The sequence below is a fragment of the Artibeus jamaicensis genome, unplaced genomic scaffold (genome assembly GCF_021234435.1).
Source record: "Artibeus jamaicensis isolate MK-2021 breed Jamaican fruit bat unplaced genomic scaffold, CSHL_Jam_final contig_233, whole genome shotgun sequence".
Classification (NCBI taxonomy): domain Eukaryota; kingdom Metazoa; phylum Chordata; class Mammalia; order Chiroptera; family Phyllostomidae; genus Artibeus; species Artibeus jamaicensis.
Genome location: NW_026521486.1, coordinates 48070285 through 48097379, shown reverse-complemented (window position 1 = coordinate 48097379; position 27095 = coordinate 48070285). Strand labels below are relative to the sequence as shown.

The 27095-nt window shown below is 48.7% G+C and overlaps 2 protein-coding genes across 2 annotated transcripts; both read left to right on the top strand.

Moving 5' to 3' along the window:
• Positions 1-319: 319 nt before the first annotated feature.
• RND1 (Rho family GTPase 1) lies at positions 320-7225 on the top strand. The gene is made up of 5 exons (XM_037135856.2): positions 320-528; positions 1317-1404; positions 4046-4155; positions 5334-5468; positions 6157-7225. The coding sequence occupies exons 1-5, from the start codon at positions 409-411 to the stop codon at positions 6400-6402; spliced, it is 699 nt and encodes a 232-aa protein (XP_036991751.2). The 5' UTR covers positions 320-408; the 3' UTR covers positions 6403-7225.
• A 3785-nt stretch (positions 7226-11010) lies between these two features.
• Positions 11011-27060, top strand: DDX23 (DEAD-box helicase 23). The gene is made up of 17 exons (XM_037135842.2): positions 11011-11094; positions 15054-15262; positions 15792-15896; positions 16812-16905; positions 17015-17080; positions 17630-17768; positions 18044-18177; positions 18308-18420; positions 21605-21748; positions 21838-22063; positions 22320-22465; positions 22824-23001; positions 23739-23981; positions 24417-24568; positions 24691-24799; positions 25542-25716; positions 26163-27060. The coding sequence occupies exons 2-17, from the start codon at positions 15054-15056 to the stop codon at positions 26384-26386; spliced, it is 2457 nt and encodes an 818-aa protein (XP_036991737.1). The 5' UTR covers positions 11011-11094; the 3' UTR covers positions 26387-27060.
• Positions 27061-27095: the final 35 nt, after the last annotated feature.

The window sequence follows — 27095 nt, the reverse complement described above, 5'->3', positions numbered from 1 at the left end:
CATTCGCGGCTAGTTATTGTTTTTTGACACTAATTGGTGGATATTCAAGATTATTAAATTTTGCCTCAAGTCTCCTCCTCCCTCCCTAATACAAATGCAAAACGTGGGAATCCCCCTTTCAGAGGAAGCAACGGTTGCCGCTTTAAGAGAAAGGAAAGGGAGGAAGAGGGCGCTGACTCAGATCTTCCTACCATTGGCTGGTGGAGGGGATCCCACCTCAGGCATTGGTCCTGATAGAGGCCTCCTCCTCTTGTGATTGGTTAATCCAGGCCAATATAAAGGGGCTGTGCCGGCCTCCTGATCAGTTGGAGCAAAGCAGGGAATTCACTCTCTTCTGTGTCCTGAAACGCACCTGGCGCAACCCTCTCCTTCCTGAACCATAGTCCAAGTCCGGAGGAGGCTGCAGCCATGAAGGAAAGACGGGCCCCTCAGCCAGTTGTGGCCAGATGTAAGCTCGTTTTGGTGGGGGACGTGCAATGCGGGAAGACAGCGATGTTACAGGTGTTAGCCAAGGACTGCTATCCCGAGGTGAGCAGCCCGCCCGCCCCCTGGCCAGCTTTTCTCCTTGCCTGCCTGCCCCCTGCCCCGGGGTAGATTCCCACCTGCCCAGGGGTGGGGACGGAGCTGTCTCTGCGTTCCCCACCTCACCTCACCCCATCCTTAGCCTCTTTCTGGCTGGAGGACCGCCCTGCCTTAGCTTCCCCCTGAGACCTGTTCCACTTCTGCCGCCCCGCTGGCTCCTCCTCACCTCTTCACCCATAGGCCCCAATCAAATCCCCTCCTACCTCCCTTCATCCTGGAGTCAGCTATCTGGAGAGGGACCTGAAGGCATTTGAGAATCTGGGGTTTCTTGACGCAATACCCGCTCGCCCCTTCACCGCAGCCTTAAAGATTCTGTGAGCATGGCTCCAGGCAGCCTTCCACTGCCTGGCTCTGCTGTTCTGCTGGTCCAGGGGGCTTGTCGGGAGAAGATCAAAGGCTGGGATTGGCCGTGGCTCTAAAATTGGAAGACAGAAAAATCTGGGGCTGAGAGGAATACGTGTGTGAACACCCCTCATCATCTAAAACTTGGGGGGCTTGTCCCTCGCTGGAAGTCATTCCCGTTTCTTAATTTGGTAGAGCAAAGTGCCTGCACCTCTGAATACCCCTGCCTCCTGCTCCATGTGGTCCTTCCTGCCCCAAGTATCCCTTCCTGCCCCAAGTATCCCTTCCTCCAGCCACTTTAATATGTCACTAGGGTGAGTAGTTACTTGTGTAGGCAGTACTAACCAGAGGCTGGTGGGGCCAGGGTGTGAATAGTTCCTCCCTGTTCACAGACTTATGTGCCCACCGTGTTTGAGAATTACACAGCCTGCTTGGAGACGGAGGAGCAGAGAGTGGAGCTTAGTCTCTGGGACACCTCAGGTAAGACTGCTGTTCCCAAATGTCTCCTTCCCAGCTCCACTGAGCTGCTGCAGCTGCTATTTTTTTAAGGAATTGTTTTCCTCTTTGATGGGGGAAGAATAGGATGCTTGCCAGGAACCGAAAGACAGGGACCCAAAGATTCCCTGGTTGGGTGTAGGGGGAGGGGCCTGGTCAACTCAGTTGGCTGGCCCAGGAGTGCAGAATGGATGAACCCCAGAAGCTGCTCGTTTCTCTGGGTCTAGCCCCATCCTCCAGAGGTGAGGTGAATAAACCCCTGAATATTTATTGGGGGCAGACAGAGGCCCTCCATTTTCACTCCCTGACACCACATACACAGCCTTTTACTGCCACAGAGCAAAGCCAAATAAAGCAGAAGGCAGTGCTGCTGGAGGCAGTTGTGGCTGAGGCAGGGAGACAAGCCTGCCTTGGGGGAAGTATTGCTCCTGAGTCAGTTTTCTGCCCTGCATTCCATCTCTGGCCACTGCTGTCCGCCTGCCGCAGCTCAGCTCAGCTCCGCTCATCATATCGCAGCAGCTCAGGCCGAAGTGATGCAGCATCCGTGCTTTGGAGGGTGGTGGAGACAGCTTCGTGTGGGGCAGAGCAGCAGAGCGACCTCGTTGTAGCGGCAGCAGGAGGGGGCGTTGGCTCTGGCCATTTCCCCCTGCGCCGGCCTGGCGTGGACATGCCCTGTCTCTCTGGAACGAAGGAAGCAATATTTTTCCACCCACTCAGCCCTAAACCCTCAGTGTTAGGCTGCCCCTTGCTTTCATTGATTATGACCTCTTACCGTGACCTCTTTCCCCTAGTCCCTTTTAAATAGACTGGGTTCAGAGTCGTCACTGAGGACTAAAAGCCAGGAATAGGAGAAAGAAAATAAAATCTGCTCTACTCAGAATATGCATATTCAGGCTGAGTTTAAAGGAGAACTCTATAAATCACTAGGGGTTTCCTGTTACATGCAATAAATATGCTGTCGGGCTCCTCCAAAGAGCTGTTGTTCTCATGATCCAATTTTGAAGTCTGGAAAGATTTGGGGTAGGGGATGTGATGGATAAATAGAAAATGAGATTCTCCCTTAATCCCCCCTCCTCCAAACAAAACAAAGCAAAACAAAAATCCTTCAACCTGCTATGCTTTCCCACTGCAGTCCAAGGGTGGGGAGGCAGGGCTCTGGTTATCCTAGACTCTGCTGTGCTGGCCGGATGCGAATGAATGCAGTTGGCTGTACGATGTATGCTTTTGCATCTGCTGTACCCTGCCCGCCTTTCAATCTGCCCAGAATCTTACTGCAGTTCATCTCTTTTCACTACCACCGCCCTAAAGCGCCACTCCCCTACCATCACCATTTCCCGCCGTTTCCCCCTTCCTCCCACAGTCAGAATGGAGCCCTTGAATCCTGATCCAGATAATGGAAAACCAGCAAGGTGCTTTCTTTTTCTCATGTCGCATCCGCAGCCCCCCAATATCTGAAAGGATGCAGGCTATCAGTGGTCCTCAAAGTCCCTCTTTCAAATTCGATGCCCATAAGGAAGGAGGAAGTGGTAGCCAAGTGTGGGATGGGGCTTCCCAACACTGGGGCCAGGATGGGACCTGTTCTCATTATTCGCTTGCAAGTCTTAGGAAAGGGGGGTTGCTTGGAGCCAGAATGGTGGCCTCCTCCCCTCCCCCTTCCCTGTGCTGCAGTGCTTCCTCTGCTCAGGGCTGCGGTGATGGTGATGAGACCCCACCTGTGAGAGGGGAAGGGGACAGATTGTTGAAGGAGCACACAGCTATCCCAACTCCCCTTTACTTTTTTTTAACAACCAACCCCCTCCCCACTTGGATTCCCCCCAGTTTCCATGGTGATTGTGGTGCAGGGAGAGGGGCTGCTTGCTATTCTGAGCACGGATTGTCTGGGTTCCAAATCTGCTACTCTTCCTTCCCAGGGTGGAGGGGGGCAGGCTCAGCCCCTAGCATTCTCCCCTATTAGACCACCTGGTCCTGTGAGGCCTGCTGCCCCCTCAGCGAAGGACCTTTACTGGAGCCTCAAAGCCCCCAGCTAGTGGTGCTGCTGCCTTTGAGATGGTCTCCCTGAGAAATGGGGGCATAGGAGCTACAGCTTTCTTTTTGCCCTTTTCAGTATAAGCTGATCTGGGTGGAGGAGGAGCGGGCCACTGAATCTCCACCAGCCTCTTAGAGTTCTGACCCCATGGCAAAGAAGCAGGGCGGCCAGTTACATAACAGTCAGGTTTGTTTCTGCGTTGGGGAGAACCTTGGAGCAGAGGTTAGGCAGCAGACAGATTCTAGAGAAGAGGAAACCTTCAACAAGCCTTGGTCTCTGCAGGGGTGTCAGCACCCTCCTCTGGGACTCCGAACTGGCAGACCTTAAATGAAGCCCACAGTAGGAGACCAAGACAGGGTCAAATTATGCTCCACCCCTCTTTTATGTTGCCTCCTTTGCCTTTTTCAGGGCTAAGGAAGGTGATATTCTGGCAGGTGGTCAGGTCTCATGCTTCCATGCTGCAGCAGGTTCCCCTGGGAGATGGGTGGGGCCAACTAACCCGGGGGGCCAAGAATGGTATTCCCAGGGCTCTTTGGGCTCAGGCCTGTGGGGCATGGAAAATGCCATCGCCTAGCATCAGCTCTCCTTCCCCTCTAACAGGGTCTCCCTACTACGACAACGTCCGTCCGCTCTGCTACAGCGACTCCGACGCAGTGTTACTGTGCTTTGACATCAGTCGTCCAGAGACAGTGGACAGCGCACTCAAGAAGGTGAGTCTGGATCTCAAGGAGGGTTAGCAACAGGGGAGTGGGAGGAGGAGACGGGGAGAGAAGGTACAGAAAACAAGTAGCATAGACAGTAGATAGAAAATAGATGGGGGGGGCAAGAATAGTATGGGAAATACAGAACCTAAAGGACTTGAGACACATGGACATAAGCTAAAGGGGGGGTAATGGGGGGGTTGGGGGGCAGGGTGGAGGGGAATGAAGGGGGGAATAGAACAACTGTAACAGCATAAACAATTAAAAAAAATAAATTTATTTAATTAAAAAAAAAAAGAAGAAGAAAAAAAAAAAAAAGAAGGTGAGTCTGGATAAGCTCTACGACCTCTGGCTCAGTTTGAGAACAGAAAGGAATCTTGGGGACCTTATCATCTAACCCTCGCTTGTGTAACAGAAAGTAACAGAGTCTAGAGAGAGGAGAAATTTGCCCAAGGCCACACCATTACCTGTAGCACCGGACTAGAGCCCAGATCTTCTGCCCCTGTCCCATACTGTTCTTCCTGAGGCCCAGCCAGGGAGGGTGGCGCTGAAGGCTCTGGAAACGAGAGATCAAGAGTCAGAGAACCTTATGATGATCTGGTTTGAAGGTCAGGGATGCAGTCTTTTGGAGGCAGCCTCTACAGACCCCGATCCCAGGCCCACTGGGTCTGGGCAAGCCAGGCAAGCCTGAGCAGAGCTGCTGGAGGCAATGCCTAGGTCTGACGGGCAAGGGCTGACCAAACTGAGGTGTCTGAGGATACGCTGTGGAACTAAGCCTCGTTTCTGAGAAGGCTCTGGGACTATCTCCCTCCCTTGGGAAGAGACTGGTTGGCTTCCTCCTGGTGTTCTGGACCTGTGGAGCCCTCTGACCGGGTGGAGGGGGCAGATCCAGGCCCCATATGTTTGGCAGAGAGTCGGGGGAGATTTACCCCTGTGCTTTCTCTGGTGACTGGGCTGTTGAATGAGGGGACAGGCTCTTGGGCCAGCATTCCTGTGACCCCAAAGGCCTCACGGCAGGAAGATGATGTAATTAATGCAGTGGTGATGCTGTGACTCAGAGGGATGGCTGGGCTGGTGACAAGCTGTATGGTGTGTGTGATGTTGCCAACTGGGCTTCTCTGGGTGTCTGTTAGTCACTGATTGCCCTTTGTTCCTCCTTCTTCCAACCTTCTTGCATGGCTCTTCAGTGGAGGACAGAAATCCTAGATTATTGTCCCAGCACCCGGGTTTTGCTTATCGGCTGTAAGACAGACCTGCGAACAGACCTGAGCACTCTGATGGAGCTGTCCCACCAGAAGCAGGCACCCATCTCGTACGAGCAGGTGTGTGTACGCCACTGTGTGCAGGGGTGGGGTGGAGAAGGCTACAGGTGAAGGACATGGAACATGGCCCTTATTCAAATTCTCTCAATATGGCAAGAGAGAATTGGTATTCTTGGGGGGCCATCTATAATCAGCAACCAGTTACCTGGATAGAAGTGGTCCCATTTACCCTGATTTATGCTGTAGGTTGGCAGGGGCGCTATTCCTGGGTGTGCCGGTGTTTCTCAGATAGTTTTTGTGCAGCACCTGCATGAGAATCATGCAAGGTGCTTATTGGGATTCCTCACTCCATGTCTATAGAGCCACTCTGGGAGAAAGGTATGGGAACTGCATTTATAATGAAATTACTGGATAATTTCTTATGCACATGGGAGTAAAGGTTCATTTCTTTTAAACTAGTATTTCATATTAGATTCACTTGGGGAGCTTTTAAAAATACTAATGCCCAGGCTCACCAGAAATTCTCACTGACTTACTCTGGTGTCAAATGGTTCTCACAGTGTCCCAGGTGATTGTAATGTGCTGTCAGGCTTCACCTTCAGAATACAACCAGTAGGGGGCGGTGGTGGGAGGCTGGCAGGTGGGTCCCACGGAGTAGCCTCCGCAGTACCACTAACTGTAGGACGTAGTCTTTCTGAGCCATTTTGGACCATTGCGTCGGTGACCTCACTCCCTTCTCCCCCTGCAGGGCTGTGCAATAGCCAAGCAGCTGGGTGCAGAAATCTACCTGGAAGGTTCAGCTTTCACCTCAGAAAAGAGCATCCACAGCATCTTCCGGACGGCATCCACGGTGTGTCTGAACAAGCCCAGCCTGATACCCCCAAAGAGCCCTGTCCGAAGCCTCTCCAAGCGACTGCTCCACCTCCCCAGTCGTTCTGAACTCATCTCTTCTACTTTCAAGAAGGAAAAGGCCAAAAGCTGTTCCATTATGTGAAGTGGGGGTTGGAGAGGGGAGATGACCTCCCACTTCCTCCCTTGGGTTGCAGAGGCACGGGGAGAGGGAGGATGAGACAACTTAGGACACTGGACAATGAGTTTTTCAGACGGCCACGAGGAGGGCTTGGAAGGAGACAAGAATGGGACGAGGAAAGAGCCAGGCCCGGCTTGAGGACCTGACACTGAGAAAGAACCATCACACCCCAAGCCAGGCCCTAGGTGGTGGAGGGGCGGTGGCCCCAGTGCCCCCCTCTCTAGAGGGAGGAAAGGTATGGGGGGCATGCAGGCCTCATGGGCTCAGGGGCCTATAGGAGCCTCACCTTCACCATCATGCCTCTTCTACCCAGCGTTTCCATGCAGGCCAGGGGATGGGAGGGGTGTCTGAGCCCTTCCCTTCTCCTCTGAGGAGGCCACCGAGGAGTGGAGAGTGGGGAAGCCGTGAGGCAGCTCCCTCGGGAGCTGAGCCCAGGTGCTTCACAACTGAAATCAGAAGGGCAGGAGCTGGTCAGAGCCAATGAGAAGGAAACCTCATCTTTGCATAGCCCATGCCTCATGGAGAGGTGACATCATACATTCACATGCTTCTCGCCTCAGTCCCCAGGGTCCAAGGGAGAAGCCCCAGACCCCCTTCTCTTGCAGGGTGGGGGTGGTGGTGCTGCAGGAGGCAGGGCTGGGTGGGGGTCACCAGACTCTTTCTGCCCTTAGGGCAGTACAGCTGGCATTTGTTTTATAGACTCTTGTCTTTGGAATGGGGGGAGGGGGGAGTGTTTCGATCTGTTACATGTTCTGTGTTTGAAGAAGAAAACCTATTTATTAATGAAAAATATAACACGTATAAAGAAGTTGGCTCTGTTTTCTTAGTTTTTTCCCCGTTTCCTCTAGTCATTGATAATGAGGAAAAAGCCACCCTGGGGCCCACTCTATACAGGTTGTAAGAGTGGTTGCCTCTGCTGTTCCCTGGCCCCTCCAGCGAGGTCTCCTCCCTCTGCTTCCAACCCTGCCCAAGCCCTACTAAGCCAACGGAGATCTCCTTAGCCCGAGAGCAGGGTTTCTCAACCCTGGAACTAATAGCAACTTAGACTAGGCCATGTTTTGTTGTGGGAGCTGCCCTGTGCATCGGAGGAGGTTCAGCCACGTCCCTTGCCTCCGCCCCCTGGTGTCAGTGGCCCTGCCGACCCCAGTTGTCGCAGTCAGTATGCTTACAAGTATTGCTGAGTGTCCCCTGGGGCACAACTGCTTCCTGTGAAGAACCATTGCCCTAGAGAGTCTAGAGGAGAGAGGCAGGTTTGGTGAGATCGGAGGATCCAGGCTGCTGAGATCCCAGCCCCTGCAGGAGGACACACTGAAGCCAAGTTTGGGAGGTTCCTGGAGTTCTGGTCTCCTCTGAGTTCAGAAAGGGATTTCTTTCTTTAAGATTTTATTTATTTATTTTTTAGAAAGGGGAAGAAAAGGAGAAAGAGAGGGAGGAAAACATCAGTGTGTGGTCGCCTCTCACCTACCCCCTACTGGTGACCTGGCCAGCAACCCAGGCCTGTGCCCTGACTGGGAATCGAACCAGTAACCCTTTGGTTCACAGGCTGGCACTCAACTACTGAGCCACAGCAGCAAGGGCTCTTCTGCTTTCCTTCTTTTTTTTTTTTAAAGATTTTTATTTATTCATTTTTTAGAGAGGGAAAGAGAAGGAGGAAGAGATATATCAGTGTGTGGTTGCCTCTCAGCACCCCGTACTGGGGACCTGGCCTGCTATCCAGGCATGTGCCCTGACTGGGAATTGAACCGTCAACCCTTTGTTTGCAGCCTGTGCTCAATCCATTGAGCTACTCCAGTCAGCCCTCTTCAGCTTTCTTGACCTTCCAATTCCATTGCCTGTTGATGGCAACTGAGGGGCCTTAACTTCCCTTCTCTTCAGTAACTTATAGCTCTTTTTTTTTTAGTTTCATAGTGTGCTGGCAATAGTGAGCTACCAAGTATTTAGTATTTACTGTGTGCTCAGCACCATTAGCTTTACCAACACTATCACATTTAACCTCATGAATGATAGTAGATAATGTTTGTTAAATGTTTACTGTGAGGCAGAGATGTTTATGAGTTCTTTATGTTATTTATTCCTAATGAGTAGGAATAATAACTATCTACCTCATTTTACAGACAAGAAAACAGATTCAGAGAGATTAGTTAATATGCCTAAGGTCACACAGCCAGAAAGTAGTAGAACCTGGATGAAAATCCAGGCAACCTGGCTCCAGAACATGTACTTTTCACTGCTCTGCTATCCTACCCTGTGAGGCAAGTCACATTATTATTAATATCCCTGTTTTTTAAATGAGGAGATAGAAAAGCCAGAGATGCCATATAATGTGCACTAGATCATACTGCTTGTATGTAGTGGAGTCAAGATTTAAACTAGGTCTCAAAAACAAATACAAATCTTTAACTAAAAAAATATTGCTCAGGCTGGTGTAGCTCAGTGGGTTGGCCATCATTCTGCAGACTGAGGTGTCACTGATTTGATTTCCAGTCAGGGCACATACCTGGGTTGCTGTCCAGGTCCCCAGTAGGGGGCATGTGAGAGGCAACCATACTTTAATGTTTCTCTCTCCCTCTTTCTCACTTCCTTCCCTTCTCTATAAACAAACAAACAAATGAATGAATAAATAAATAAATAAAGTATTTCACAAAATAGGTATCAACACTAACTATAATCCCATGGGTTCATTACTGCTAGCCATGTTGTACCTAAAAAGAAGACTTTACCTCTGATTCTTACTAGAACATAGTCCCTTTGTCCCCATCTTCAAAGATGCATGTTTGCAAAAAAACCTAGCAGGCTAAGACAAGCAATGTGTATCTTTTATGCTGAATGTCTTACATATGTCATTCATGAGAGAGGTGTGTACAAGTACTCAGGGAACTCTGCCACTATGAATTTGGACAAGCTTCACTACTAGTTTGGGTTCCAATTTACTCATCTTTAAAGATGATGACAGTGCTGACCCAATAGCTTAGTTGGTAAGAGTGTCATCCCAATATGCCAAGGTTGTGTGTGGGATCCCTGGTCAGGGCACATGCAAGACACAACCAATGAATGCATACATGGGTGGAAGAAAGAATTGATATTTCTCTTTCTCTCTCTCTAAAAAGCAATCAGTAAAAAAATTAGAAGATGATGACAAATGGTAATCTGAAAATAGGGAAGGAGTATGGACTCTGAAGTTGAATCCTGGCTTCATTCTTTTAACTACCCGTATGTGGCCTTTGAAGGCATAATCAATTTTTCTGGGACACAATCTTACCAGTAAAATGGAGATAATGCCTGCCTCATACTGTTATTTTAACCCAGTAAAATAAGTAACGGAAGTTGTGTCCATCTCAGAGTTGGGCACTTAGAAGATTTTCAGTAAATTATAACCGCAGCTCTTCAAGGTTCCAGTCTACAGCTTTGATCTGATTGTTAGTTGGGGTTCCAGTCTGTGAGTGGAGAGCCCTCCAGTGTTCACTGGGCGAATTACACATAGTGGAGCTATGACTACTTTCCCTTCAGTTGTTCCCTTCAGTTGTCTCTCTGGGGTAGAAGCGGGGTCAAAGGCTGCAGTACCAGAACGGAGGGTACCTCTCCCGGGAGTGCTTGGGGCCATAGTACGTGGTGCTCAGTGATTTACGATTATTTGGGTCTATCTGAAGCTCTGTTTGAGGGGAAATGAACATATATAGTCAGAAAAAAAAAAAGGCAGACTTCAGCCATATGGAATTGAAATAAAAAAGTTGATGATGGAAAAATGGGAAGGAAGGAGGCCTTGCTACTTCCGGGTATCTATTGAAACCCATCCTAGAAGTAGCAACGTTTTTGTTTTGGCGCGGGGTTGAGAGAAGAACTATGGATGATAAGACCAAAGAAAAACAAAGTGAACATACAATTTGGGGTAAAAAAGAAGGCTCAGTGGAGAACTGAAGAGGGGGGAAATATGAGGAAGAAAGAAGCAAATGTATGAAGGTAGTCCAATACACGCTAGATTCCAAAGGGCAAGAAAATGAGGACGCGAGGGTCCTATCTGGAGTGCAGAAAAAACGGTTGCCACTGCCCAGGAGACACCATCGTTCCTGGAAGTCTTTGTAATCCGTTGTATGGCCTCATTTTGAGTTGTCACAGTAACTGGGGATTGTTATCGTGGGTCGCTAGAATGTCCTCCTAAACCTGGGAAGTCCTACACAAGTCCCATCTTCATTGTGAAATACTCGGCTACGCCTGTAACCACCTATAAAAAAAGACTAATAATTCATCTCTCAGTGTTTTTTTTAAACGTTTTCCCACAGAGGGATGTAAGCCACAAGCCATTACAGTCGTTAATTGCAATTTCTAGGAAGACCAGCATATTCCGAGATGACTGCACCGGGAGAGGACTTTTTGCAGGAAGTCTATCCACGGAAAGCGCCTCCGCCTACAGATTCAAATGTTTTCGCGAACTACATTGCCCAGCAGACCTCGCGGCTCAGGGTTGGCGCTCGCATTATGAATTCTGGGATTGGTAGTTTTCGGGTGCCCCTTGTTGGCCAGGGCAGCCCGGCATCGGGAACTCGCCTTCCCAGCTCGCCGCGCGGTCCAGGGGGTTGCATTTCGGCGACCAGGAAAAGGGAAAGATGGCGACTGCTCGGCGACGTTGAGGCCGCGTTGGGCGGTTCAGACTCAAGAGTGGTGAGTGTTGGGCGATGGAGGCGGTTCCCACAAGTTTGCTGAAAGGGCGAGAGTGTAGGCATGGCGTTGACCCTTGCCTCCGGGGTCAGGCGGGGAAGAACGCCTCAGGGAAGGGGCACAAGCCCGAAAAGCTCTAGCGGTCAGGAGAGAAGGGGTGAGGGCCCCAAGCGGGTGGTGTTGGCTCCTGGGAGCTCAGGCCAGGTCTCTGGAAGATGTTACAGCCAGACCTTTGCCCTTGGCACAGCACCTGTGATATCCCCAGTCTGACCTTATTCTTTCTTGTTTTGAGTAGCCCTTGCTCCAAACTAGAACTCAGGCTTTTCTTCCAGAACCAGTCATGCTTTCCCGCCTCCGCCCCTCCTGTATTATTTTGCTGGGAATGACTTATTTTCCGCACTCTTAGTTACACGTCTTTAAATTCTGCTATACTTAAACGCCCAAGAGCCACTTCTTCTGCAGATCTCACAAATGAAACTTCTTTGAACTGGTGTAATAAATACTTATCTGAGTCTTCATCTTGATATGTGTCTCATACCCTGTCCTGTTCTGTAAACTTCCTGTGGACAGAGTCTTCCTGATTTCCTTCTGTAACTCACGCAGTACCTAGCACGGTACCTTGTAAGTAGTGGATGATTGACACAAACTTCAAAAAAGGAATGTGCCCCTGCCCGACAAGAAATGAGGAGCTCGAAGATCTGGAGACTTGCAAGGAAGGCTGCTGGGAAGGAATGGCTGGGGTGTGCCTGTGATAAGTAGAACTTAAAATAAAAGTTGCCTCTGTTTACTATATTCTTGCTTTGTGTTCTCTTCTAAACTCACTCCACTCAGACTTTGAACAACTCTTGTCAGGGTTACCAAGTATCTCCATTTTTCCAAAAGCAAGGATCATCACACCTCTGGCTCCTAGTCTTACTCCATCAACACAGTGAACCACTCCCTCCCTGAAATGCGTTTTGGCTTCTGTGGATCTGGAAATCACATTTTCCTCCTTTCTTTTACTTTACTTTTATCTCCTTCTTCTTCTTTCTCACTGGATTTAGCTTCCTTGCATCTTTCCCTACTTGCATCTTTCCCTACGGCTCCCCCTGTGCTTGACCTCTAAGTGCTACAATGTTCAAGAGCTCAGTCATGCATTCTCTTCATTCTTTTCTTGCTTGTTTTCTTTTTTAACCATACTGCCTACCTAAGCAATATCACTTAGTGTCATGTGGCTTTAAAAGCTTTCTATGTATTCATTCAGATTTTTGTTTCTAGGGTCTCTCTTCTGAATTCCAGAATTGCATTTTCAACCACCTTCGTGCAGTCTCCATTTGGCTTTCTTATTGACACGGCCAAAATGAAACTTGATTTCCTCCCAAATCTCTTTTCCCCCAGTCTTCTTCACTCACTAATGGCACCATGACCCACCAGTTCCTCAGACCATAAATTTAGGAGCTGTCTTTGTGTCCCCTCTCCCTTTTTCCCTTTGTAGTGAGTCCTGTTAGCCCTGCCTCCAAAGTGTACCCTGAAGCTGTCTACTTCTTTCCATCTCCATTGCTAATTTCCCAGAACAGACCGCTGTCATCTCTTGCATAGACTACTATAATTCTCAGTGGTTCTGTTTCCATTCTTGACCTCCCTACTATGTAGTTTCTTGCAAGTTACCAAAATAATCCTTTAAAAATGTAAAAGTATATCATATCACTTCCTGTTTAACACTCTTCTAATGTTCCCATGGCAGTTAGATTAAAATCCAAGTTCCTTTACCCTGGCCTAAAACTTATTTTCGTGATTAACTCCTGCTTGCTTCCCTGAACTCTTGAATCAGTCTTCTCCCCAGTCACTGCCCCTCAGCCATACAGGTCTGTTTTTAATTGGCAAACACAGTGAGCTAGTTCCTGCCCAGTGCCTTAGTACTTGCTTCTACCTAGTAAGTTCTTTTCCCTGATCTCTGTAGGCTCTCTCTTTCCCATCCTTCAAATCTCAGCTTATATGTTGTCTAAAAATTTCTTTCCTGAGCTTTCTTGTCTCTTGTTTATACCCCTCTCCATTATATTACTCTTTTTTACTTTTAAAAAGGTTTTTAAAGATTTTATTCATTTTTAGAGGGAGGGGAAGGGAGAGAGAAAGAGGGGGAAACATTGATGTGCAAGAGAAATCTATTGGTTGCCTCTCGCACACCCCCAGGTGGGGACCTGACCTGCATCCCAGCATTTACCCTGGCTGGGAATTACACCAGGAACCTTTCTGTTTGCAGGCTGGTGTGCAATCCACTGAGTCACACAGCCAGGGCTCACTCTGTTTTATTCTCTTCATTAGTTCTAATTACTATTTGAAATACTCTTATGTTACTGCTTAGCTGTTGTCTGCTTCATTGGAATGTAAATGTTGGAGACCTGAGACTTCGTTTTGTTTACAGGTACATCTCTAGTACACAGAACAGTTTCTGGCAACTACCAGGTGCTCAGTGAATATTTACTGAAAGAATTCATGATGTCTAGGATGCTTTACAGAGAAAATAGCCTTTCTTCTAGAGTGTTTTCTTTTTTTAATAAGTATTTATTTATTTATTTATTTCTAGAGAGAGGGTAAGGGAGGGAGGAAGAGAAACACCAGTGTGTGAAAGATACCATACACCAATCGGTTGCCTCTCACACGCCCCCCCAACTGGGGACCTGGCCCAAAACCCAGGAACGTGCCCTGACTGGGAATTGAACCAGTGAATTTCCGGTTCGAGACTGGCACTAAATCCACTGAGTCACACCAGCCAGAGCTAGCATGTTTTCTTAGGGCTGCATGTGGAAGAGATATCAGTGTAATTTCCATGTGACAATGCATGATGTACTGATACAGAACATTCAGTCATTTCTCAGGCATTTGTGAGATAAAATGGGTTGTTTCTCCACCTTTTGAAAGTGCTACTTGTTTCTTTTCATTACAAGTTCTTCCTCCTTAACAATATATGGCAGGAAATGACCTGGGAAAGGGGGATTGCAAACTAAAGTGTAGGGGACTGATATTCTAGCTGAACCACTTAGGGATAAAATAAGGTCTGAGAAATGTATCCCAGGTGGTAGGGATGGTGATGGCAGCGGTGATGCGGGAGAGGCAGGCTCCGACTTGCTGAGGTTTTAGCAAATGAAGCTGAGTAGATTTTGTAGTCTGAAAGACAGCTGACAGTGTGTTCAGTGTTTCCCAGGCAAGAGGGAACAGGACAAGTTCCTGCTTACACCTTTCATGGGACTGAAAATCTGAGTGGGGAGTGTTGGTCAGAATGTGTGTGACCTGTAGTGGTTGGCATCTACCTTTCTTTTTCTGAAATGATTATAGACTCACAGGGAGTTGCAGAAAAAGAAGAAAGTTCCCAGAGGTTCTGTGTGCCTGTCACCAGTTTTTTCCATTGCATGACTAGTGGTGCCTTTCTGTTTGTCCCTTTTAGTTTTCCTTGGAATGCTGATTATAATGCCAAATCTCAAAGTTACCCCCCACCCTTGAGCTTTCTTTATGAGTTTCAGAGACTTTATCTCGCCTAGGTGTGTGTGCGCGCGCTGACTGACCCGGGGGGCTGGCAGACCTGGCAGGCTCCTCAGATGCTCAGTGCAGGCTGTATCTGGAAACAGCTAGTGCACCGTTCGCTCACTAACGTACCTTTTCATACTTTTGCAGTCTAATTAGAAAAATAAGGTATATTCATTGTATACTTTTAGAACTGAAAATAGATAAAAGTAATCACAGAAGGGCAGTGTCGTATAATGAGTAAAAGCGGGTCTCTGGAGCCAGGCTGCCTGGAACTCTGCCATTTACCGGCTCCGTGTCTTTCAGCAAGTTACTTTATATACCTGTGCTTCGGTTTCCTCATCTGTAAAGGAGCCATAGCAACGTATGTGCCTCATAAGGTTGTTTTGAGATTAAGTCCATTATACATGAACAGTTCAGAGCAGTACTTAGTGCATGATAAGAACTCTTCTTACCCATGACAGATGGCAGGAGAGCTAGCTGAGAAGAAGGACCGTGATGCGTCACCTTCCAAGGAGGAAAGGAAGCGGTCTCGGACACCTGAGAGAGAGCGGGACAGAGACCGGGACCGGAAACCTTCCCCATCTAAAGACAGGAAGCGGCATCGCTCAAGGGATCGGCGACGAGGTGGCAGCCGGTCTCGCTCCCGCTCCCGGTCCAAGTCCATGGAAAGGTGAAGTGACTGTGTCTGTTACACAGGAAGGGAGAGTGTGTTTGAGACTTCTTCATTCTTGGTTCCTCTCATACCTTCAGGACTAAGACATCAGTCTCTACACCTACTGATTTTTAGTTTAAACAGTTAAGAATGAACTTATAAGATGAAGGTCCAGTGATGGTCGAATATTGCCATTAATACTTAGCAGTACAGCTCTGAGCTGTAAGATCTTAGGATCCCCTCATACTTCCCCCAAGAGACATATTCCCCAATTTTAAAATTCATTTTGGGGAGAAAAGGTCAGGCCCTGGCTGGGTGGCTCAGTTGGTTAGAGCATAGTCCTGATAAGCAGTTTGCTCTCTGGTTGGAGCATAAACAAGCATCAACCAATGAGTGCATAAGTAAGTGTGACAACAAATCGATGTCTCTTTCTCTCTAAAAATCAATCAGTAAATTAAAAAACAAGATCATGAGACCCTTCTTAGGGCTGCAGTGAAGTGGGTTACTCTGGAACTGTCAAGAGATTTCTTAAATTCGTTGCCTTCAGAGAACGACGGCACAGAGAACGAGATAAGGAGCGGGATCGGAATAAGAAGGACCGAGATCGGGACAAGGACGGGCACAGACGGGACAAGGACCGGAAACGATCCAGGTACGTGAGGGAGTGAGGGGGGCTTTGGGGAAATGCTCCTAGCTCCTCCTCTCTGCACCTGAGCTGGCTCAGCTTTGTAGGAAAGTAGAATTGTCTGGGTGGACCCGAGTGGTAGTTAGTTGTCTTTTTCAGGGGGCATGTGTCTTTAGAAAGTGTAGTCAGTTAGTGAGGTCACAACCCCCGAGGGCTAGCTTGTCCTTAGAATTTAGAAATTAATGTGGGAAGGTTGCCAGCCTACACACCATTTCTTTAGCTCTACTGACCCGTTTAGTTTTCTGCCCAGAATACGTAGCGTGTATTTGTTGGTAGAGCTTAATACCCCAGTATCTGGATGTTTTTATTCTGGAAATTTTTTGTTCAACTTTTTATTTGGCCCTGAGTGTGTAGTTGAAATTCAGGACAAAGAGCAGAATTCGTATAACAAACACAGGTGGAGCTGTTGAGATCCCTTGTAGGTTAGGCTTATAGCAGGTGTGAGGAAAGGATTGCCGGGACTGGCAGGGAGGAAAAGGAGGAGGGGACAGACATAGCAGTATCTGGGGAGGGGGTGTGGGTGGCTGTGTGGGCTAAATTCATCGTGTGTTACAGAGTAGGATTTTTTTCCTTCAATGTGCAACTGCTGTCTGGAGAAAATACTTCTGATGTCAATAGTGAAGACCCACTTGCTACAAGAAACTAGTTTTAGAAAAGGTGATTCAAGTAGACTGGGGCCAAGACAAGGCTGTCGTGAGGTTTCTGAGCAGGCAGAGCGACCCTGCCTGCACAGGGAGCTCTGGCCCTGACGGGTGGCCGTGGGCCAGTCTTGTTGAGTTATGGGGAAACTTCCCTCCTCTTTGGGGGGTCAGCCTGAACCTCATTCAGGGGTTGGGTAAGACAGCAGCAATATGGACCCCTTTCTTCTCCTTCATCTTAAAGTTTATCTCCTGGACGAGGGAAAGATTTTAAATCCCGAAAAGACAGAGACTCTAAGAAGGATGAAGAGGATGAACATGGCGATAAAAAGCCTAAGGTAAGCAAGAGGAAGTGTTTTTTCATTTTCCTCTTGAATTCAAGCCCGAGTTTGTGCTCTTCAAAGGGAGAGAGCCTTCATGGAATGAAGTCCTGTGTTTCATCTGCAGGCCCAGCCGTTATCCCTGGAGGAACTCCTGGCCAAGAAAAAGGCTGAAGAAGAAGCTGAGGCAAAAGTAAGCATTTGAGGGTCTGTATTAGCTGGCTTGGGCTGCTGTACGAAAACGGCAGCCTGGGCGACTTAACAGAGATGGAGTTTCTCACCATTCTGGAGGCTCGCTGTCCGAGATCAGGGTGACAGTAGGGTTGTTTCTCCTGAAGCCTCTCTCCTTGGTTTGTAGATGGACATCTCCGTCTTCACATGGTCTTCCCCTGTGCATGTGCATCCCCAGTGTATCTCTGTATTTCCAAGTTTTTTTCTTACAAGGACACCAGTCAGGTTGGATTAGGGCCTATTCCGAGAGCCTCATTTTACCTTAAATACCTCTTTAAAGGCCCTGTTTCCAAATTCCGTCACATTTTGAGGTACTGGGGGTTAGGGCTTTTGTATATGCATTTTGAAGAGGACACATTCAGCCTATAACAGGATCCCAGGCCTCTTTGTGTTTTTCTTAACAGGTTTAATGCCTGAGCAAATATTTTTGGGCTCCCTACTATCTTGGATCAGTGATGTGATTATACCCTGCTTCCAGATCCTCTGTTTACAGTGTCAATCTGTTTTGTAGCCCAAGTTTCTCTCCAAAGCAGAGCGAGAGGCTGAAGCCCTGAAGCGACGGCAGCAGGAGGTGGAAGAGCGACAGAGGATGCTTGAAGAAGAGAGGAAGAAAAGGAAACAGTTTCAAGACTTGGGCAGGAAAATGTTGGGTTCGTTTTCCTACCTGCTATAGCCCTTAGGTGGGATGTGAAAGGGTGAGGTGGCGTCACAGTGTCACTCAGGAGAGCTAGAAACTGCTCTGTTCTGGAGGAAAAGGAAAGCATGGGGGAAGTTTATGAGAAAAGCATCTTTCTGTTATAGTTCCATTTCCCTTGTATCATAAATCCCCCTTTTTTCTTATTTGGTGCCCATTGTCTGGATCGCTCCATGCTCTCTTTTTTCTTCCACTGAGCTCTTCTGCAGCTTTGATTTCTTTGGTCTGCAGAAGACCCTCAGGAACGGGAACGTCGGGAACGCAGGGAAAGGATGGAGCGGGAGACCAATGGAAATGAGGATGAGGAAGGGCGGCAGAAGATCCGAGAGGAGAAGGACAAGAGCAAGGAACTGCACGCCATTAAGGTGCAGGCCTTGGCTCTGTCTTCATGTGCCCCACATGCAAAGATGAGGTTTAATTACTTGGCCGTTCTCATCTCTGCATTCGAGCTTTGGGCCTTGAGCTTGATGGACTCTGTGTTCTGTCTGTGGACAGGAGCGTTACCTGGGTGGCATTAAGAAGCGTCGCCGAACGAGGCACCTTAATGACCGCAAGTTTGTCTTTGAGTGGGATGCATCTGAGGACACATCCATCGACTACAACCCACTGTGAGTGGCTTCAGGCCTGAACTAGATCTTTTTTTAATTACAATTGACGTTCAGTATTATATAAATTTCAGGTGTACAGCAAAGTATTAGCCATTTATATAACTTATGAAGTGATCCCCCCAATAAGTCTAGTGCCCCGCTGACATCAAATAGTCGTTACAATAATACTGATTGTGTTTCCTGTGCTGCACTGTACGTCCTGTGACTCTTGTCACTGCCGGTCTGTAATTCTCAGTCCCCATTTTCCACACCCTCCCTCCACACCCCCTTCCATCCGGCAGTCAGCACTTTGTTCTCTGTGTCTGTGAGTCTGTTTCTGTTTTGTTTTGTTCATTTACTTTTGTTTTTTAGATTCCACACATAAATGAAATCATATGATATTTGTCTTTCTCTGTCTGACTTACTTTGCTTAGCCTAACACCTTCTTGGTCCATCCATGTTTTGCAAATGGTACAATTTCATTCTTTTTTATGGCTGAGTAATATTGCATTGTATATATGTACCCCGTCTTCTTTATACAGTCATTTGTTGATGGACACTTAGGTTGCTTGCTTATATTGGCTATTGTAAATAATGCTGCAATGAAGATAGAGTTGCATGTACCTCTTCCAAATAGTGTTTTGTATGTCTTTGGTTACATATCTAGAGGCGGGATTGCTGGGTCATATGGTAGTTTTATTTTTAATTTTTTGAGGAACCTTCAAACTATTTTCCATAGTGGCTGCATCAATTTGCAATACCACCAACTGTGTGTGAGGGTTTCCTTTGTCTGCATCTTCCCCAGTGCTGGTTGATTTTTTATCATGGCCATCCTGACAGGTGTGAGGTGATGCCTCATTGTGGTTTTGATTTGCATTTCTCCGATGACTAGTGACATTGAACATCTTTGCATATGTCTATTGGCCATTTCTAGATCCTCTTTGGAAAAGGGTCTATTCAGGTCCTCTGCCCTTTTTTTTACTCAAATTGTTTCTTTTTTGGTGTTAAGTTATATGAGTTTTTAATATATTTTGGATATTAACCCCTTATTGGATATATTGTTGGTGAATATCTTCTCCCATTGAGTAGGTTGTCTAAACTAGGTCTTTTTTTTAATTGATTATGCCATTACAGTTGTGCTATTCCCCCCCTTCATTCCCCTCCACCCTGCACATCCCCTCCCCCACCATCCCCCCTTTAGTTTATGAACACGTGTTTCAAGTTCTTTAGATTTTATATTTCCCATACTATTCTTGCCCCCCTATCTATTTTCTACCTGCCATCTATGCTACTTATTTTCTGTACCTTCTCCCCCCCTTCTCCTCCTCCCACTCCCCTGTTGCTAACCCTCTATGAGATCTTCATTTCTATGTTTCTGCTCCTGATATAGCTGTCTTTTTAGTTTGCTTTTGTTTTAGGTGTGGTTGTTAATAACTATGGGTTTGCTGTCCTTTCACTGTTCATCTTTTTTTTATCTTCTTTTTCTTAGATAAGTCCCTTTAACATTTCATGTAATAAGGGCTTGGTGATGATGAACTCCTTGAATTTGATCTTATCTGAGAAGCACTTTATCTGCCCTTCCATTCTAAATGAAAGCTTTGCTGGATAGAGCAATCTTGGATGTAGGTCTTTGGATTTCATGACTTGGAATACCTCTTTCCAGCCCCTTCTTGCCTGTAAGGTCTCTTTTGAGAAATCTGCTGACAGTCTGATGGGAACTCCTTTGTACGTGACTTGTCCCCTTGTCTCTTGCTGCTTCTAGCATTCTCTCCTTCATTTTAATCTTGGCTAATGTAATGATGATGTGCCTTAGTGTGTTCCTTCTTGGGTCCAACTTCTTTGGGACTCTCTGAGCTTCCTGGATTTCCTGGAAGTCTATTTCCTTTTCCAGATTGGGGAAATTCTCCTTTATTATTTGTTCAAATAAGTTTTCCACTGGTGGCTGTTCCTTTCCCCCTTCTGGTACCCCTATAATTCGGATGTTGGAGTGTTTAAAGATGTCCTGGAGGTTCCTAAGTCTCTCCTCATTTTTTTGAATTCTTATTTCTTCATATTTTCCTGTTTGGTCATTTTTCCTTCCTTCTGGTCCACTCCATTGATTTGAGTCCCAGTTTCTTTTTCATCACTATTGGTTTCCTGTGCATTTCCTTTCATTTCAATTAGTTTAGCTTTCATATGTTCCTCTAATTTGTGACTAAAATCAACCAGTTCTGTGAGCATCCTGATCACCAGTGTTTTGAACTGTGCATCTGAAAGTTTGGCTATTTCTTCGTCACTTAGAGTTATGGATTCTGGGGCTTTGAGATCTTCTTGAGCCATTTTTGGTCTGTTCCCGCCTGTTAAGTATGAGGAGCGGAGCCTTAGGTGTCGACCAGGGCGGGGCTGCTCAGGTCACTGGGTTGTGACTCTGTATGTGAGGGCGGGGTCAGAGCAGGGAAATGGCAGCCCCCTCTGCTGCCTCTAGCCACTGGGGCCTGCTCGATCCCGTCTCACCACCCTGCGCCCTTGCTGGGTCTGCAGGTCGCTCACTGAGTCATTCACTGGGTCCGCCCATTGCAACCCCACGCCTGGGTTCCACGTGCCTGAGTCCATCTGACCGAGTTTTCCTGTGCAACCCTGCTCTGCCAGCTTCTGGCTTCGCCCCTCTTACTGGTCAGGCTGAAGAGTTTGTTGTTATCAAACTTCCGAAAAGTTCGATTTTCTGTGTTTTGGCTGTGCCTTCCGCTGCCAATATTTTGTTGTCTCTAAACTTGGTTGTGTGAGAAAGCACGACGTCTCCATCTATGCCTCCATCTTGGCGGAAGTCTAAACTAGGTCTTTTAGAGTAGGCAGTTCCTAGGGAGAACCAATGACTACAGAAATAGAAGTAAGGTAAGCTGGGATGGGAAATTGGAAAACTGGTAGTCAGCCAGTCCTCTGGGTGGGGGAAACTGATGCATATTGGTCATCTGCCCTTCCTTCCTTCTGTAACAGCTCCTTTTTTTAGAAAAAATTATTTATTTTTAGAGAGAAAGGAAGGGAGGGAGAAACAGAGGGAGGGAAACATCAATCAGTTGCCTCTCACATGCCTCCAACTGGGGACCTGGCCTGCAACCCAGGCATGTGCCCTGACCTGGAATCAGTTTTGCAGGCTGGCACTGAATCCACTGAGCCACACAAGCCAGGGCTACAGCTCTATTTTTTTCTTCCTCTGTCTCAATCTCAGGTACAAAGAGCGGCACCAGGTACAGTTGCTGGGGCGAGGCTTCATTGCAGGCATTGACTTAAAGCAGCAGAAACGAGAGCAGTCACGTTTCTACGGAGATCTGATGGAGAAGAGGCGGACACTGGAAGAGAAGGAGCAGGAGGAGTGAGTGGTCACTGGGGTAGTTGGGCAGAGCCCAGAGTGTGTGGAAAGGAACTGGGAAATTATTACTTATTTCTGTGATCCTGCTCCAGGGCAAGACTCCGCAAACTTCGTAAGAAGGAAGCCAAGCAGCGCTGGGATGATCGTCACTGGTCTCAGAAGAAGCTGGATGAGATGACAGACAGGGACTGGCGGATATTCCGTGAGGACTACAGCATCACCACCAAAGGTGGCAAGATCCCTAATCCCATCCGATCCTGGAAAGACTCTTCTCTGCCCCCACATATCTTAGAGGTCATCGATAAGTGTGGCTACAAGGTAAGGGGCCGCAGATTGGTCCAGAAGACCAGACTTTGTTCCTTGACTGTTTGGTGCCTTCTCTGCCAGGGGTACCAGGGTGACATTGTTCCTTTGTGGTGGCAGTATTGGCCTTTGGTGATTGTGTTTCTTCTCATTCCTGTGAACGGTTTTTGGTGTCTTCCTGTTGTGCTAGCGTGTGTGCCCACTCTGTCAGCGGTAGCCCAGGTGGTATATAATTCTGCCTTTACCCATTACTCTCTCTGGGCCACTGCAGGAGCCAACACCTATCCAGCGTCAGGCAATTCCCATTGGGCTACAGAATCGTGACATCATTGGTGTGGCTGAGACTGGCAGTGGCAAGACAGCAGCCTTCCTCATCCCGTTGCTCGTCTGGATCACCACTCTTCCCAAAATTGACAGGTGGGGTCACTTGACACTGTTTGGAGTGGGTTTGCCTGGGTAGGAATATTGAAAGTGGCAAATGAGTGGTTTTCTTTTGAAGTCTTATCATAAGCCTCTTCTGTAGTCTGGGTCAGATATTAGAGCATAACTGGATCATAATATTGAAGAAATGTATGATGTTATTGCTCGCAAGGACCACTCCCTGGGGAGCGTGGCTCTCCTGGAGACTCTGATTTTTAAGGGAGATCATTGCACCCTCTTCCCACCACCTTCTGCATTCCCATAGCCGCCCTTAAGTGTGACTTGGGCTTGCTCCTGTTTGCGGTCGGATGGGAAGCAAAGCTCCTGAAACTGTGGGATGCCCCATTTACCACAGGATCGAAGAGTCAGACCAGGGCCCGTATGCCATCATCCTGGCCCCCACCCGTGAGCTGGCTCAACAGATTGAGGAAGAGACCATCAAGTTTGGGAAGCCACTAGGCATCCGCACTGTGGCTGTCATTGGCGGCATCTCCAGAGAGGACCAGGGTTTCAGGCTGCGCATGGGTTGTGAGGTTTGTGCACCTGGCCGGCAGCCAGCCCGCCATTCAGGCTGTTCTGTTCTGGGGCTCTGTTTCTAGTCCTGCCTCAGACACTCAGTCAGCTGAAGAAGAGGGCTGGTCTGTGCAGATGAGCTATTATTGTTGAGAACTTTCATACCAGGGATTGTACTGTGCACATCAGTAATTCTCAGTTATGTGAGAGTAGACAGGGGACTCCATTTTACATACGAAGCCGAGGCCCAGGTTAATGGCTCGTCCAGAGTCAGACACAGCTGGCGATGGGCAGGACTGAGATCCTATTCATACCCTGTGCTCTTGGTCACTCTGCCAGACCGAATTGTTGACTTTGTGTGTTGCCTCCTTTTCAGGATGCGGGGGGAGAGCTTTGTATAAGACCTCTGATATAGGAGTGGGGTGTTCTGCAGGCTTTTTAGTGTAATCATTTTATATAGCCCCCTCCACAAATATTCCTTAGTCTGTTTTCCGTCTAAGAAAGTTCCTTTTGATTTGCCTCCTCTTCTAAGTCCTGTATCATATTCAGAGACCCTGTTTATTCCTGAAAAAAATCCAAGATAGCAACACATGATTTTGTGTCAGTTCTCAGGACCCTTCACTGTCAAATGTAGCTAGATGCTGGGATCCAAGGTCCTTAGCATTGGGGTTCTGGTGTCCAAGTGGGTGGATAGTCCACAGAAGGGAGAAGAAGGGGGTGCCCACTCAGGCTACATATGATTCCACTGTACCCTCAGATTGTGATCGCTACCCCAGGACGTCTGATTGATGTGCTGGAGAATCGCTACCTGGTGCTGAGCCGCTGCACCTATGTGGTTCTGGATGAAGCAGATAGAATGATTGATATGGGCTTTGAGCCAGATGTCCAGAAGATCCTGGAGCACATGCCTGTTAGCAACCAGAAGCCGGACACGGATGAGGCTGAGGACCCCGAGAAGATGTTGGCCAACTTTGAGTCAGGAAAACACAAGTACCGCCAAGTAAGGCTGCTTCCCTGGGCTGGGAAGAGTTGGGCAGGTCAGCAAACCTGCTTTAGGGCCCTTCTTGCCATAGGTGGTCCCAGAGTACGTGTTTCCCAAATGGCAGGGCCCGCCTAGGTGCGGGCTTCTGACATCCCTAACAGTATAACCGTTTAGCTTAGCTCTGGAAAAGTGGTCCCAGACAGTCACGGTGCTGCCTACCACAGACACTAATGAGTGCTCCCAGCCCTTCCTGTCGTCACAAGATGTCAGGAACAGGTACTGAGGAAAGAAGTGGGACGGCAAAGGACACATTCTGAAGGTGGTGGCTGTGAGAGTTTACACCGTGGCCTGCTGCGGAGTCTCAGCTTGGGCTGTGCTCCCCATGGTGGTGGTGGTGGTGGGGTTCTTGAGTGTGTCTTCCTGGGCCTGAGGCTGAGCCTCCTGTTTTCACAGACGGTCATGTTCACGGCCACTATGCCCCCCGCTGTGGAGCGTCTGGCCCGGAGCTACCTGCGGCGGCCTGCTGTGGTGTACATTGGCTCTGCGGGCAAGCCCCATGAGCGCGTGGAGCAGAAGGTCTTCCTCATGTCGGAGTCAGAGAAGAGGTACAGGGGCAGCTGAGCCAGGGAGGCAGCCGAGAGGGGGCTTTTTCAGGGTGAGTGGCTGCTGGAGGGCAGTTGTTCTGCCTTGTTGAGGAGCTGCTGTTTCCTTTCTCTCCTCTTCCCAGGAAAAAGCTGCTGGCAATCTTGGAGCAAGGCTTCGATCCACCCATCATCATCTTTGTCAACCAGAAGAAGGGCTGTGATGTTTTGGCCAAATCCCTGGAGAAGATGGGGGTGTGTCTGGCAGGGAAGGGCAGAGTTTGTTCTCTTTGGTGCTGCTTTCTGAAATTAGAGGGGCCCCCTAGGTCCCTGCTTTAAATTTTCACTCGATTTTGAACTTCTCCAGTATTGAACAGGTCAGGACTGGAGGGAAGGGAGGTTTGGTGGAGATGAGGAGGACTGGACCAGTCGCTATGACTATCTGTCCCAGCAGTGGCAGCTGGAGCTCTGCCCTTGGGTCTTCCTCTGAGTGGCCTGGGGCCAAGGGAGGTTTGAGACGCACATCCTGGCAGGATCTGAGGATGAGGAATAGAACTGGTTGGAGTTTGTTGTGTTTATGTATGTTTGGGAGAGGGAATGTTGTGGTCAGGAGATGTGGGTCAGTATCCTTTACTCCTGACTGGTGTTTGAGGGTCCTCTCTACTCAGTGCTTAAACTTCCTTGAACTTCTTGGTCCCTGCTTTCCACCCGCATCCTCTCTGACTACTTCTCATGTGTCTGGCTCCACATCTCACCCCTGATTTTACCTTTGACCTTGCCCTGGCTCTCTCTGCCATGCCACATCTGGTCTCCCCCACTTTGTCTTCCGCTCACCTGTTCTCCCCCTACCTTCACTGCACCCATTCTTTCTCCTGCCTCCTTCCTCTTCTCCCTTGTTACTCTCTGAAACCTGCTCTCTCTGTCCCTGCTTCCTCTTAACTTCTGTGTCTTTCCGTGATCCCATTGCACCTTCTCTGTCCCACCATTCTCCCAACAGTACAATGCTTGTACGCTGCATGGTGGAAAAGGCCAGGAGCAGCGAGAGTTCGCACTGTCCAACCTCAAGGCTGGGGCCAAGGACATCTTGGTGGCTACAGATGTGGCGGGCCGTGGTATCGACATCCAAGATGTGTCTATGGTGGTCAACTATGATATGGCCAAAAACATTGAAGGTAAGTGGGAGGAAAGCAGCTGCAGTCTCGGTGAGGGGAGACCCCTTGTCTCTCTCCACGTGAAGTTGGAGTGCTGTGCCGAGGAGACCACCGCGGCCACTGCTCACAGCTCTGAGTCTAGGATCGCTTGTCCCAGTGAGAAGAGCTCCCACTCTGCCTCATAGGGAGTGTCGTCCTGTACCTGGGGTAGCTCTCTGTCTCCAGAGTGTGGGAAAGAATGGAAGTGGGAAGAATCATCCCTCTCTGTGTGGTTGGGGGACGCTGTTAGTAGTGGTCGTGGGGAGAGCACTGTGGGCACTGCAGGCTCAGGCAGCGGGGTTCTACCTACCTGCTGCCCGTGGAGGGGTGGGAAGGAGGGCATCTTCAAAGTAGAGGCTTCAGACACCGCTCACCAGGCCATCTGGCCGGGTGCCCTGAGTGACATCGCTCCCCCACCTTTTGCCCAGATTACATCCACCGCATTGGCCGCACGGGACGAGCTGGCAAGAGTGGTGTGGCCATCACCTTCCTCACCAAAGAGGATTCTGCTGTGTTCTACGAACTGAAGCAAGCCATTCTCGAGAGCCCAGTGTCCTCCTGCCCCCCAGAGCTAGCCAACCACCCAGACGCCCAGCACAAGCCAGGCACTATTCTTACCAAGAAGCGCCGGGAAGAGACCATCTTTGCCTGACACAGGACTCTTTCCATGGGTTTAAGGGCAGACTCCAAAGTCTGTTCTTCAGGACCCTCACAGTCGTCTTTCCAGGTCCTCACCCTTATGGGGGCTTAGGAAACAGACTCCTTGGCTGGACCCTCCGGTTTGAAGGCATGAGTGTGGGGCTGCAAGAGGAGGGAAGCCCTGCAGGAGGCGGGGAGAACAAGTGGCCGTGGATTTTGGCCCAGCTCTGCGCCTCTGGAGGGCACCGGGATTGCATTGGGTCATTGGCTCTTGCCAGTTGTGGGGTAGCCAACTGGCATTGCCCCTCATCTGAAGAGAAACCTGCCACCAGGCGGGCACCGCTGCAGCACAGACTCGACCTCGTGAGCTGCAGCTGCGCCCTCCCCTGGGGGACTCAGGCAGGGGCTCTGGCACTGTGAGGGTCGTGGACCTTGGACCCTTACTGTCATTTTGATAGCATTTGCCTTTTGGGATTATAAGACAAAATGAGAGCCTTGTTTATAGAGCTGTGCACCCCCGTGCCGAGGGGTGCTGTGCGCTCCAGGCATCCCTCGCCCAGAATTTTTTAGTAGGTGTGGGACAGGGTGAGCTGGCTGTGCTCATCTTGAAGTCGCTGAGTGAAACTTGTTTTCTATTCTCTGAAAAGATGAGTTTGTATGTTCTGAGAATAAATACATGAATATTAAGGCTGTGTCTAGTTACAGCTAAATTCATCTCTCAT